Below are 14429 nucleotides of genomic sequence, written 5' to 3'. Positions count from 1 at the left end.
TGATTTACCCTTAAGACAAACAATGCACACAGATGTTTGCGTGTTCACAAAAGTGTCCAGTGTTTGGTTGGGCTGTTTTTTATTATATCAGGTGCTCACTGAAATCTCCACATAAATCAGGTGACAGTACATTAACAACATGCCTTTACACATGTATTATTTCACAACACAAAGCCAACTTTCAGACACTGGTTTGAGTTGGAAATGGAGCTTCTAATTTTGCATGAATTCTTCAGTGCAGATGTCAGGAGAAATAAGGAAAAAAGTAAAAATGTTTTTTTGTTTTTTTATGTATGGAAAGACTTTGATATTAATCAGCTAATGCTTGGGTTTGTAACCTTTACTATTAAAAGACACATTTTGCCACCTCTTCTGCAATAGAAAAATAGTATATAGATGCAAAACATAACACAGCTTATAAACTTTTAAAATGTTTGTAACTTCTCTACAGGAAAACCAATCAGTTCATGTGAAATTAAACTTGTTGCCCTTTTCTATTTTCTTTCAAGGCAAGTACTCATAGTTAGCTTACACAAGTAGTTACACACTCAAGAAGCTGAACTGAGCACACAAGCTTCAAGTCTCTTTTACTTGCCTTTGTTGCGCCTCAGGACTCAGCCTGTGCGTAGTTATGTCCTCAAAAGTAGTCTGAAATTTTAGAACTCAAATTAGAGAATGCAAAATTTTCTCACTCCGGGGTTAAACAAAATCTCAGGGAGCCCAAACAAGGAGGCAGAAGAGCCGATGGTTGCAGTCCACAATGTAATGCATATTGCCTAAGCAGATGACACATGCATAACTTGCTTGTGTGTATTTATTTGACTGTGTGTATGTGTATTGGATGTGGCTACTGTATATTTATGTGGCTGTGCAGCCATCTGTTCCCAGAGCCTGTATGTTTTATGTAGGATGAATACCGGAATTGGAGGATCCCCGGACACCTGCTGTTGTGTGATTCTCTCCCTTCTGTCTCGGACTTGACCTCCATTTGTCTGTCAGACTGGGACAAAGCATTCCAGTTTCCATTTTAACCATGACACTTGTGTGTTGCTTTTTCACATGGCTGTATTTCCTTTGCAGGACTATATTGGGGCAACAGATCCCAGGACCTCTCGGATCCTGATGGCCAAGCAGGCTGACTGGGCCAAGTGCAGCAAGGAGCCCCAGGCGGCAGCAGAGATGTATATCTCAGCCGGGGAGAATCTCAAAGCCATCGACGTTTTAGGGGAGCATGGCTGGGCAGACATGTAGGTGTTACACTTTTTAGATTCGTGACTGCACAAAACACATTTTTACTTGTTACAATTTAAGAATCCTAAAGGATGTTTGAGGGATGGCTTTCAGTCAAGGTCACTGCGGTCTTTTTGCAATGCAACATCTTGGCATAGCCTCGAGGGAATTATTCTTCTTTGTTGTAAATGTTAACTCGTTCTTAAGGATAAGCTAAATGGAATTTGGCAATCAATAGTCAAGATTATTGGCTATGTTGCAAACATGTTTTTTTTTTTTTTTTTGCCGAAATGAAACATTTAATCTAAAAAATAATCAAGTGATAATTTTTTTAAATCCAAATACCTTCATATTATTTTTAGTGTGGTATCATAATGTTCTATAAAAACACTTTTAGCCATTAATAGCAGTTCACTTTTCTAGCAAGATAACGGTGGTGTTGTGGCATCATGTGACAATATTCTCTATCAGTCTTCAGCAATACTAGTTTCTGCTGTGAAGACTATACTTTTACTCCAATAATATGTACAATCATTCATATAGACGTTTGTGTGTTAGCCAAAAAGCATTTGGAACATTTATATCACAATAATATTGAGTCTAGACAATCATAGCTGAAAATTCCAACTAAAGTGGTTTGTGTGGGCGTCCAGCCATGAGGTGGTAACTCTAATTCCATTTTTATGTTGAAGGAGAGGCGGGCTAGCGTTTCAAAGTGGGAATGGCAATATAACAATGGGTCACATTTTAAATGTAGCTGTTGCTATCCAGCTCCTCTCACTTTAGTTTTACAACAGAAACTGCAGTACATTGGCCAACTAAGATAATTACTCTGCATTTATCTTTCTATTAACTTTCACTCATAAATGCAAATCAAATGAAACGCCAAATCTGAAGCCTCTTTATGTGGTCCTATGAGATGACGCCACCCACTCGTCGTGTTGCGTGGACCTCTAAGCTTCTACTAGTGGGTCGGCACAACAAACACATTTTAACTACAGACAGTGATCACAGTAATTTTGTCACAATGTTAAATACTCCCGACCACCAAATGACACTTGATCTGTTTTATCCCCATCCCCCCTTTCACCTTTCATCCAGGCTGATAGACTTGACTCGTAAGCTGGACAAAGCTGAAAGAGAACCACTGGCGAAATGCGCTTTCTATTTTAAGAAGCTGAAGCACCACGGTTATGCCTCTGAGACTTATTCCAAGATGGGGGACTTACAGGCGCTGGTGCAGCTGCATGTGGAAACCCAGCATTGGGACGAGGTCTGACACATTTCTACTCACAGGAGGCACACCTGCTGTGTGTGTGTGTGTGTGTGTGTGTGTGTGTGTGTGTGTGTGTGTGTGTGTGTGTGTGTGTGTGTGTGTGTGTGTGTGTGTGTGTGTGTGTGTGTGTGTGTGTGTGCGTGCGTGCGTGCGTATATATATATATATATATATATACACACACACAATTGTACGTGTATATGTATACACACATATACAGTTCTTAGCCAGTCACATACGTATATGAAGGCAGGCACATAAGATTGTGCTATTAAACTGCTGTGGAAATATGTACACAACAAGAACTTTGTGGTCATGGTTCTTGAGAAGTAAGCAACATTTTAATAAGTTAAGCCTAATTACCTTATAAGCTGCTGACAAAGTGAAAGTGAAACCATGCATACGCTCCAGAGTTAGTCATATAGCTTGGAGTTTTCGGAATCCATGGCCACAAGATGATTAGAAAAGCATACCACAACATTCTAGCAGAGGATCATCTTCCTGCTCTGTTCTGTTTGCAGTCACATTTTACTGTCAGAACCGAGGATGCTGCTTTGACTAGACGGAAATGCTGCATTTTTTGTCATCAGTGGAGAGACACATACAGTAGTTGATTTGCATGCTGAAACAGAAGAGCCAAGTAAATATATTGTTTTATTTGCACAAGGTTCCTATTATTTTATCCTCAATTAAAAAAGGAAATAATTTACTATTTATTACCGAACTGTTTTTCTAACGTTCATTATGGGAGGTGGAGCCAGACAGCAGAGTGAGTTTTAGCATGGCCCATATGGAGGATATTGACTTCGCTAAAATAAAGTATTTCTTCAGACATCCTTGGACTAACAGTCTTGAAACACCCGCTCTCTCTTTCGACTATACGGTTAAACTCATTTGTGTTTTTTGGCTGTGGTTTCCTTGTAGGATATTTAGACTCATTAGTTGCTGTCAGAGCTCTTACATGTGCACAGTGTCCTTCATACCACGTCATTCAACAGCGAGGTGCAATTGCACTTCTAATTAAGCGTGAAATCCACTTAGCTTACATGCTTTATTTTCAGTTAATTAATGATTGGTGCAGCCATCTTTTGACTGGGGATATTTTGCAATCCATGAGTCCTTAAATGGCCATGAGTACCTTGGCTGGGACTCTGTAAGTTAAATGTTTCAATTTACAAGACTAGCAATGAACCCTGTGAATGTAGTGCCATGACTAAAAGCTGTACTCCTGTCTGTCATTTTCTCAGGCCTTTACACTGGCAGACAAGCACCCCCAGTTTAAAAATGATGTCTTTGTGCCTTATGCTCAGTGGTTGGCTGAGAATGACCGTTTTGAGGAGGCGCAAAAAGGTGAGTTTGTACGTTCTCATGTTCATTTGTCTATGTCTGTGTTCTGTTACAATCTCTTTAAGAGTAAATTAAACTGCAAATGTTTACACATTAGGCAATCTCAAAGCCCGACTGGACTGTTTTTATTTATTTTACAAAATTGTGTGCATCCACTGCAAAACATGATTCTGTTTGCCGGAACGGAGCAGAACTGAGCTGCTTTGCATGGTAGCTGAATGACATGCATGGTTCTAAACACCGGGCCTCTGAAGCTGCTTTGATGATGATTACCAACTGTACCCATTGGTATAACCAGCTCATAGATTTATAATTATGATCTCATCAGGCAGATTTCCTCTTGTTCATAATTTTCCTGCATTGTCTCAGTGTGTAATACATGTACATGCCTGAGCAGGTCTGATCGTTGTGGAGATGCCGACTGTCCTGCACTTTTTTTCTGATTTTGTGTATTTTAATGAGGAAGTGAGACAGTTTTGAGCCACGACTGATTGTAATTTAGTCTGAGGCTCTGGTCGGTCTTCCCTCCACAGAAAAAGTTCACATGACTGGGCACATATTTGAGTCACCTCACATACAAGTCAATGTTTACATTCTCATTTAAAAATATACTCTATTTGGCAAAAGCGAGTCATACATTAGTTACATGGAATTGTGTTTATATTACCATGCTTGCTGTGGCTTTTGTGTCCATCACAAGTTTTATTTATTTGCCACGATTATGTATTTATGATATAATTGTACCCATGCCTTAAGTCTCCCATACATTCCCCAAATCATCAGTGTAAGTGTCTGGATTCAGTGGGAGCCATTCCATGTGTGACGAGATGTGTCATGTTCTCTGAATGAATAGCATTGTCCAATCAGCTGTACTATCGCTGAAGAAAAAACTGATCTTTCTGTAAATCAGGTCATGAGTCGTTTAGTACGGTTCAGGCATGATGAATACATAATTCCTTCACCTCTCTTCTAGGTCAATCTGGACTCATCAGACCATGTGACCTTTTCCCATCACTTCTTAGTGTAATCCTTGGACTTTTTTTCCCTTTAGACTAAATGTAGAAGAGGATGGACAAGCAGATAGATTAAGCCCAATAAATTGATCATTACTGATATACATATATCTTTAATCTATACTTTGTTATTGCTTTTCTGGTGTTGTTTTTACCCAGGTAGTTGGACTGCTAAATAACTGACAGCACTATAGCTAGCCCCCCTGCTGTAGTTTTCCGGGCAGTCTTGCTGGTGGGCTGTAGTCCTTAAAGCTGTTTCAAATTACCCTCTGATAGGAACACTATGAATAGCACACATGTTTATTAAGGCTTTGACGTCAGTTTCCCCCCCTGCCAAATGCCTTTTGTACTGATTTATGTGAGTATGTTGGCACTTGTAGTGTAACACCACAAGAATGACTATTTGCACAAACGACCTTAACCATAAATATTGAAATACATTTGACGTGCTTTTAAATCCAGTAATACCAAATACACAGTAAAAACCAAACCTTATGTCATTCTCTAGCATTTCACAAGGCCGGGCGACAGAATGAAGCTGTCAAAGTCTTGGAGCAGCTTACCCAGAACGCAGTGGTGGAGAGGCGGTTCGATGACGCAGGATATTATTACTGGATGCTCTCAATGCAGTGTCTTGACATTGCCAGAGGTGAGTCCTAGAGAAACCTAAACTTGAAACTATTTCTTCATGCATTTCTGGTCTCCTGCCCACCTCTTTGAATGTTTTGTTTTTTGGTGAAACAGACAATGAAGATCAGCAAGACGAAATGCTAAAAAAGTTTGAACATTTTCAAAATCTTGCCGAACTCTACCACGTCTATCACCCTATTCAGCGCTACACGGTAAGCAATACTTTGTCAATCATAGTCATGCCTTGCATTTTGCGTTACATTCGAAAAACATGACTCCCTGAATACAGTAGCTGCTTTGTCCTTGGGTTTCTAGTAGGATGTAAAAAGATCTACATATCAAGAGTGGTTCAAATAATGTCCTATTAACATCAACTGTTGTGCTGAGCATATACACATAGTTTGACAAAGCCGAGCTCTTGGTTGGGCACCATTGTGTCTATCCAAAAATAGTCTGGTGGAGAGGAAGGGTATAAGAAAATAAACTGGAAAAAAACGAGTGTTCAAAATAAAATGAATTACAAAAAGTAACTTCATTAGACTTTTGAAAATATGCTTTCTGCAAACTTCATGAACTTACATTACATGTGATTACAAGGATAACTATCATTTTGTGAAAGGAGGTCATTTTCTTAAACTGCCTTGACTGCCATCACCCTGGTAACCAACTGTGTGATTGATCATAATGACAAAGCTTCCCCCTCTCCTTGAGCACTTTATGGGTGGCCTGGCCTGTGTCACCATTCTCAGTTTGTTGTTGCAGCTTTCTGCTTGGCTGTGATCACCACTCCATTATGCTTTGATTTGATCCAGGACCTCATATGTCTTAGCGACTTTTGCGATGGAGCAAATGTCTGTCTTTACTTTTTATCTTTCATTAATGTCATTTTTGATCTTTAGGATGAGCCCTTCAGTTCCCTCATGCCAGAGACGCTGTTCAACATCTGTAGGTTTCTCCTGAGCAATCTCCCCAAGGACAACCCACCACCAGGAATCTTTAAAGTGTATCCTTCCCTTATCCATGTCATCCATATCTGTATATTCAAGTATATCTGGGCAAGAACGTTAGAGAAATGCTAAAGTGTTGTTGCCGCAGCTGGAATTATGCTTTTGCAGCAAGAAAGCAAATTGTTGATGAGGAACACGAATGGCAAGCAGTGGTCCAGCTTGTATAAACCAAAAATGTAACTGCTGAATCTTGAATGTGCATTTTCATATGCAAAAACTCAAAACAATAGACTGTAATTTTGATAGAAACACACAAAGTTACCCACCATTACACAGAAAAGCTATACACATGTTTATTAGGTATTTACCTGTGCCATATGAAACTGACAAAATACTCTAATAAAGTGTCCAGTGAATGTATAGTTTCACATGGGAGCACAGCTGGGATCTCTTGAGAATGAGCCTTTCTGTCCCTATAATTGTATAGACTTGGACCAGCTACAGTGGGGCAAAAAAGTATTTAGTCAGCCACCGATTGTGCAAGTTCTCCCACTTAAAATGATGACAGAGGTCTGTAATTTTCCTCATAGGTACACTTCAACTGTGAGGGACAGAATGTGAAAAAAAAATCAGGAATTCACATTGTAGGAATTTTAAATAATTTATTTGTAAATGATGGTGGAAAATAAGTGTTTGGTCAACCATTCAAAGCTCTCACTGGTGGAAAGAGGTTTTGGCTCAAAATCTCACAATACATGGCCCCATTTATCCTTTCCTTAACACGGATCAATCGTCTTGTCCCCTTAGCAGAAAAATAGCCCCAAAGCATGATGTTTCCACCCGCATGCTTCACAGTAGTTATGGTGTTCTTGGGATGCAACTCAGTATTCTTCTTCCTCCGAACACAACAAGTTGAGTTTATACCAAAAAGTTCTACTTTGGTTTCATCTGACCACATGACATTCTCCCAATCCTCTGCTGTATCATCCATGTGCTCTCTGGCAAACTTCAGACTGGCCTGGACATGCACTGGCTTAAGCAGGGGGACACGTCTGGCACTGCAAGATTTGATTCCCTGTCTGTGTAGTGTGTTACTGATAGTAACCTTTGTTACTTTTTGTCCCAGCTCTCTGCAGGTCATTCACTAGGTCCCCCGTGTGGTTCTGGGATTTTTGCTCATTGTTCTCATGATCATTTTGACCCCACGGGATGAGATCTTGCGTGGAGCCCCAGATCAAAGGGGAGATTATCAGTGGTCTTGTATGTCTTCCATTTTCTGATAATTGCTCCCACAGTTGTTTTTTTCACACGAAGCTGCTTGCCTATTGTAGATTCACTCTTCCCAGTCTGGTGTAGGTCTACATTTCTTTTCCTGGTGTCCTTGACAGCTCTTTGGTCTTGGCCATAGTGGAGTTTGGAGTCTGACTGTTTGAGGCTGTGGACAGGTGTCTTTTATACAGATAACAAGTTCAAACAAGTGCCATTAATACAGGTAACGAGTGGAGGACAGAAGAGCTTCTTAAAGAAAAGGTTACAGGTCTGTGAGAGCCAGAGATCTTCCTTGTCTGAAGTGACCAAATACTTATTTTCCACCATAATTTACAAATACATTCTTTAAAATTCCTACAATGTGAATTCCTGGATTAGTTTTTTTCACATTCTCTCTCTCACAGTTAAAGTGTACCTATTGTGAAAATTACAGACCTCTGTCATCATTTTAAGTGGGAGAACTTGCACAATCGGTGGCTGACTAAATACTTTTTTGCCCCACTGTATATTGGACTGTTTTTAAAAAAAAAATCTGTGCTACATACATACGTGCTTAAAGGAGGCACACATTTATCTCCAAAACGGAGCTGGAACTCTGGGAGAAGCAGTGGGGGTGCAAAAGTGGTATTTTCAAAGTTAGGGAGCACCAATATAAAGCTTCTGCAGCTGCAACTCATTGCCATTACTACACTTAAAACACTGTCTCCATGTACATACAAATAAGCAGCACCACTCAGAACTTCAGGTGGTTATTGACACTCACACGCAAGCCCACCAAGGTTTAGCCTGTGTTGCTGGCGCTGTATTGTTATCATGTAGCAACTCTTTTATACACAACAGTCTACCTTAGTTTCCTTGACCTGCCTGTAAGTAATACCTTGTACGCCCTGGCCAAGCAAAGCAGAAAACTTGGTGCATATAAACTGGCTAGGCTTTGCTACGAGAAGCTCCAGAAGTTGTACATTCCCTCTCGCTTTCAGGAGTCCGTAGAACTGGACAGCCTCACAATCCGGGCCAAACCATTCCATGACAGTGAGGTGTGTTACAGGCTACAACACGACACACAGACTCTATTCAAATCCTTCAAACCGGTTTCAGTAAACCCAAACAAATCTCATCGTATGTTTTATCTAATTCCATTTGTGTTTTAGGAACTGACTGAAGCCTTAATGTGTTACCGCTGTTCCAACAAGCCCCTGCTGAACAACCAAGGGACAGCGTGCCTCAACTGCAACCAGCCTTTCATTTTTTCAGCCTCATCATACGGTGTGTGGAGTGCAAATACATGTCCACCATCAAATCGTGTGTTTAACATAACACATGTGTTTGTGTGCAGAAGTGTTGCCCCTCGTGCAATTCTACTTGGAGGAGGGCATCAGTGATGAAGAGGCTGTCTCTCTTATTGACCTAGAAGTTCCTCACACAGAGAGAACGGATGACCGCTGGCAGAATATTGACAACGGTACACTTTAATTGCCTACACATAAATACTATCCTTTGAGCTTTTATCCATGCCTTAAAACTCTCAGACCACTGTCGTCTTTCTTGTGACACTTCTAACAGGCTGCACAGTCGCCGTAGCCTCGATTCTGCGTCGGTAGTTAAGCTGTCGTCGCTAAGTCATCTTAGCTCTTCAGCTAATAGGGTTAGGCAGACTCTCCTGTCTCATCTTAATGACACTAACCCGCTGAGAGCTACAGCCACAGGCCTAGAGGTGGGATTAACCTGCATTAGCCGGCAGCCACTCAAGGGTACCCAAGCACTATGTTGTTGCACAGCGGCATTGCCAGTAGCAAAAACAACTGATGTTGCATTTTTAATACGTAAGCTCTTTAAAAGATAGGATTTCACAATTTATACGTAATTACAACAACATTTGATGGACATGAACTGTGTTTAATGATTTCACAAGTAATAGAACAATTACATAGCTTGTATGTTATATAACCATAATTATTGAAGGGGGTTCTTGACAAAAAAGTGTTTTACGTTTAGACATTGTCTGCAAAATTTCATTCAAGTGTTCTAAAGTATTTAGACAAAGTCACATATTTATAAATACAACCCTAATTTATAAATCACCAAAATGTGGAATCCACTGACATTACTAATAGTTTGTGGGTCTTGCTGACTTCAAATGCACTCTTCAGTAAAATACCTAACAATACAAATATATTTATTAGGGCTGTCAAAAATATTGCATTAATCATGTATGTACACAAATTAATCTCACAATTGTTTTGACTGTTCATATACGTCAGTGCAAAGATCAGTGAGGAGACTCTGACTGCTGTGCTCTCTGGCACATTTCACTTCAAAATAAACCCTGATTGTACTTTAGATAAAACTCAGCCAGTTTTTAGCAAATAAATGACATGCATTAAACTAAAACAATTAACAACATTGTATGACATCCTGACAATAAAATTGCATTTGTGTCCAAATATTGAGGTCCTTCTTTTTAGGTTAATTCAAATTAGGCAAGCCAGTAATAAACTGTGAATAATCATTAATTAATCTACGTTCAAAAGTGTGATTAATCTGTTTTAAAAACTATATTTGAGAGCACTAATATACTATATATATATATATATATATATATATATATATATATATATATATATATATATATATATATTAGGGCTGTGAATCTTTGGGTGTCCCACGATTCGTTTTAATATCGATTCTTGGGGTCACGATTCGATAATATATCGATTTTTTCCGATTCAATTCGATTCTCGATTCAAAAACGATATTTTTCCGATTCAAAATGATTCTGTATTCATTCAATACATATGATTTCAGCAGGATCTACCCCAGTCTGCTGACATGCCAGCAGAGTAGTAGATTTAAAAAAAAAAAAAAAAAGCTTTTATAATTGTAGAGGACAATGTTTTATCAACCGATTGCAATAATGTAAATTTGTTTTAACTATTAAACGAACAAAAAATATCACTTATTTTATCTTTGTGAAAACATTGGGCACAGTGTGTTGTCAAGCTTATGAGATGCGATCCAAGTGTAAGACACTGTGACACTATTGTTCTTTTTTATTATTTTTATAAATGTCTAATGATAATGTCAGTGAAGGATTTTTAATCAGTGCTATGCTGAAATTATAATTAATATTCATACTGTTGATAATATTCATTTTTGTTTCATTGCTTTTGGTTTGTTCTGTGTCGTGTTTGTCTCCTCTCAATTGCTCTGTTTATTGCAGTTGTGAGTGTTGCTGGGTCAGGTTTGGTTTTGGAATTGGATTGCATTGTTATGGTATTGCTGTGTAGTGGTTTGTTGGATTGATTAAAAAAAATAATTTTTAAATTTAAAATAAAAAAAAGAAAAAAATCGATTTAAAAAAAAATGAGAATCGATTCTGAATTGCACGACGTAAACGGTTCGATTCGTATTCGAATCGATTTTTTCCCACACCCCTAATATATATATGTATGTATATATATATATATATATATATATATAATATATTAATCTTCTAAATTAAAGTGCATAAAGAAACCATATTATTTTGAAACTTCTTAAGTTAAAAACCAGAAGTCTGCACACAAACACATCTTTAATTTTTCTATAGGCACTGTTTTATAGGTTTAAATAGTATGGCCAATTTATGTACTTCTGCAACTAACTGTATGCATTACTAATTGGTTTGGTCCAACACAAACCAGATATGCAGGTTTTAAAGATGGATGACAGTTGGGAGGATCCAGAGGAAGACCCTTTCACACCGAAAATGATCTTTGAGGTAAGAAAGAAGAGAAGGTGGACATAAGGTGTTACATATTGCACCAGCTGGCGAGGTTAAAGGATGAGGCCCACAATAGAACATGAAGGTGTGTGTGTGTGTGTGTGTGTGTGTGTGTGTGTGTGTGTGTGTGTGTGTGTGTGTGTGTGTGTGTGTGTGTGTGTGTGTGTGTGTGTGTGTGCGTGTGCGTGTGCACACGCACGTGCATGTGAATGTATGTGTGTCCAAACAGCAGGGCGGCTCGCACTTTGTCCCTGTCAAGGTGAATCGCTCGTTGCTGCGCTCCATGAGTAGGAGGGACGTCCTGATCAAGCGTTGGCCTGCGCCACTCAAGTGGGAATACTTCCGCTCCCTGCTTCCTGACGTGAGCATCACCATGTGTCCCACCTGCTTCAAGGTACACCGTTTAAAAGACAGAAAACTTGCCTTTTCTTATCTTACACGGATTTTTGTATTTTGGTTGTTTTTTTTTTTTTTTTTTTACCAGATGTTCCACAGTGAAGACTATGAACTTCTTGTGCTTCAGCACAACTGCTGTCCCTTCTGTCGGAGACCCATAGACGAACCAAACTGAATGAAGACATCAGCTGTTCTTCGCAGTCACTACAGTGTCTGCAGATTTGTATTTATTGTCTCAGTATGGTACATATTATTATTCCTTCACATTTATGAAGGGTCAGAACACATGTAGCTTACTCCACATTTTGTAGAGTACACGATTACTTAACGGTGGAATCAGATGAAGTACATCATTTTAAATGGAATGTAAATTGATGTAACATTTTTGTAAGACAAGAACACTATTTTTGATCTATTATATTTCTTTGTATTTAAATATCACATTTATCAATGGAAACCTGCATTTCTCAGGTTTCTACTCCATAGCTGTAGCATATGTTTTATAATCGTTTATCTGTTATTCAGTTATGAGAACATATTTTTTTATAGTGTTGTATTTGTTATATTTATATTGTTACCAATAAAAACTTTTCAAAGATTTGCCAACATTTTCATTTTCATCAACGCCAATGGTATCATTCTTCCTTCTTAAACTACAGAATTAATGCAATTAATGTGATTGAACTTATTTATAAAGTGTGTATTATGAAGTCAGGCTTTATGAAAGACAATAAGCACTAATACCGGACAAGTGTTTGTCCACTTGTGTAGTTTTAACTTTATTTGCATTTTCCTCGCAACTAAGAATTTTGATACAAATCCCGTTTCCATATGAGTTGGGAAATTGTGATGGATGTAAATATAAACGGAATACAATGATTTGCAAATCCTTTTCAACCCATATTCAGTTGAATATGCTACAAAGACAACATATTTGATGTTCAAACTGATAAAAAACATTTTTTTGCAAATAATCATTAAGTTTAGAATTTGATGTCAGCAAAGAAGTTGGGAAAGGTGGCAATAAATACTGATAAATTTGAGAAATTCTCATCAAACACTTATTTGGAACATCCCACAGATGTGCAGGCTAATTGGGAACAGGTGGGTGCCATGATTGAGTATAAAAGCAGCTTCCATGAAATGCTAAGTAATTCACAAACAAGGATGGGGTGAAGGTCACCAATTTGTAAGCAAATCGTCGAAAAGTTTTAGAACATTTCTCAACGAGCTATTGCAAGGAATTTAGGGATTTTACCATCTACGGTTCGGTAAAATCATCAAAAGGTTCAGAGGATCTGGAGAAATCACTGCACGTACTGTAAGCGATGATATTACGGACCGTTGATCCCTCAGACGGTACTGTATCAAAAACAGACATCATTGTGTTAGGGATATCACCACATGGGCTCAGGAACACTGTCAGTTACTACAGTTGGTCGCTACATTTGTAAGTGCAAGTTAGAACTCCACTATGCTAAGCAAAACCCATTTATCAACAACACCAAGGAACGCCGCCGGCTTCGCTGGGCCCAAGCTCATCTAAGATGGACTGATGCAAAGTGGAAAAGTGTTCTGTGGTCTGACGAGTCCACATTTCAAATTATATTTGGAAACTGTGGACGTGGTGTCCTCCGGAACAAAGAGGAAAATAACCATTCGGATTGTCATAGGCGCAAAGTTCAAAAGCCAGCTTCTGTGATGGTATGGGGGTGTATTAGTGCCCAAGGCATGGGTAACTTACACATCTGTGAAGGCACCATTAATGCTGAATGGTCCATACAGGTTTTGGAGCAACATATGTTCTCGTCCAAGGAACGTTATTATGTATGCCCCTGCTTATTTCAGCAAGATAATGCCAATGCACGTGTTACAACAGCGTGGCTTCGTAGTAAAAGAGTGCGGGTACTTTCCTGGCCCGCCTGCAGTCCAGACCTGTCTCCCATGGAAAATGTGTGGCGCATTATGAAACTTAAACTACGACAGCGGAGACCCCGGATTGTTGAACGACTGAAGCTCTACATAAAACAAGAATGGGAAAGAATTCCACTTTCAAAGCTTCAACAATTAGTTTCCTCAGTTCCCAAACGTTTATTGAGTGTTGTTAAAAGAAAAGGTGATGTAACACAGTGGTGAACATGCCCTTTCCCAACTACTTTGGCACGTGTTGCAGCCATGAAATTCTAAGTTTATTTTTATTTGAAAAAAAAAAACAAAGTTTATGAGTTTGAACATGGGCTTCACGGTGGAAGAGGGGTTAGTGCATTGATTGGCAACACTAAATTGGCCCTACCTGGTGTGTGAATGTGAGTGTGAATGTTGTCTGTCTATCTGTGTTGGCCCCGCGATGGGGTTTCGACTTGTCCAGGGTGTGCGCCGCCTTCCGCCCGGTTGTAGCTGGGATAGGCACCAGCGCCCCCCCTGACCCCAAAGGGAATAAGCGGTGGAGAATGGTTGGAAGGATGGAGTTTGAACATCAAATATCTTGTCTTTGTAGAATATTCAACTAAATATGGGTTGAAAAAGATTTGCCAATCATTGTATTCCATTTATATTTA

General features: G+C 39.1%; 1 protein-coding gene and 1 long non-coding RNA gene across 2 annotated transcripts in view; one reads left to right on the top strand and one right to left on the bottom strand.

Annotated features, from left to right (window-relative positions):
• ift122 (intraflagellar transport 122 homolog (Chlamydomonas)) overlaps positions 1-12471 on the top strand; it is a 35703-nt gene extending 23232 nt beyond the window's left edge. Inside the window, exons 18-29 of the mRNA XM_061904275.1 lie at positions 1081-1247; positions 2332-2503; positions 3754-3856; positions 5375-5515; positions 5611-5708; positions 6396-6499; positions 8584-8749; positions 8864-8978; positions 9049-9174; positions 11396-11472; positions 11705-11869; positions 11960-12471. Of these exons, the coding sequence (XP_061760259.1) occupies positions 1081-1247; positions 2332-2503; positions 3754-3856; positions 5375-5515; positions 5611-5708; positions 6396-6499; positions 8584-8749; positions 8864-8978; positions 9049-9174; positions 11396-11472; positions 11705-11869; positions 11960-12046 (1521 nt within the window). The 3' untranslated portion in view covers positions 12047-12471. The remainder of the gene's footprint in view (positions 1-1080; positions 1248-2331; positions 2504-3753; positions 3857-5374; positions 5516-5610; positions 5709-6395; positions 6500-8583; positions 8750-8863; positions 8979-9048; positions 9175-11395; positions 11473-11704; positions 11870-11959) is intronic.
• LOC133554951 (uncharacterized) lies at positions 36-2625 on the bottom strand. The gene is made up of 2 exons (XR_009807248.1): positions 2460-2625; positions 36-1235 (listed from the first exon to the last, which is right to left on the bottom strand). It is a non-coding gene; the product is annotated as an uncharacterized LOC133554951 (long non-coding RNA).
• Positions 12472-14429: the final 1958 nt, after the last annotated feature.

The sequence above is a fragment of the Nerophis ophidion genome, linkage group LG06 (genome assembly GCF_033978795.1).
Source record: "Nerophis ophidion isolate RoL-2023_Sa linkage group LG06, RoL_Noph_v1.0, whole genome shotgun sequence".
NCBI lineage: Eukaryota > Metazoa > Chordata > Actinopteri > Syngnathiformes > Syngnathidae > Nerophis > Nerophis ophidion.
Note: the sequence above shows the minus strand (reverse complement) of the source record. Positions and strands in the feature narration are given on the sequence as shown.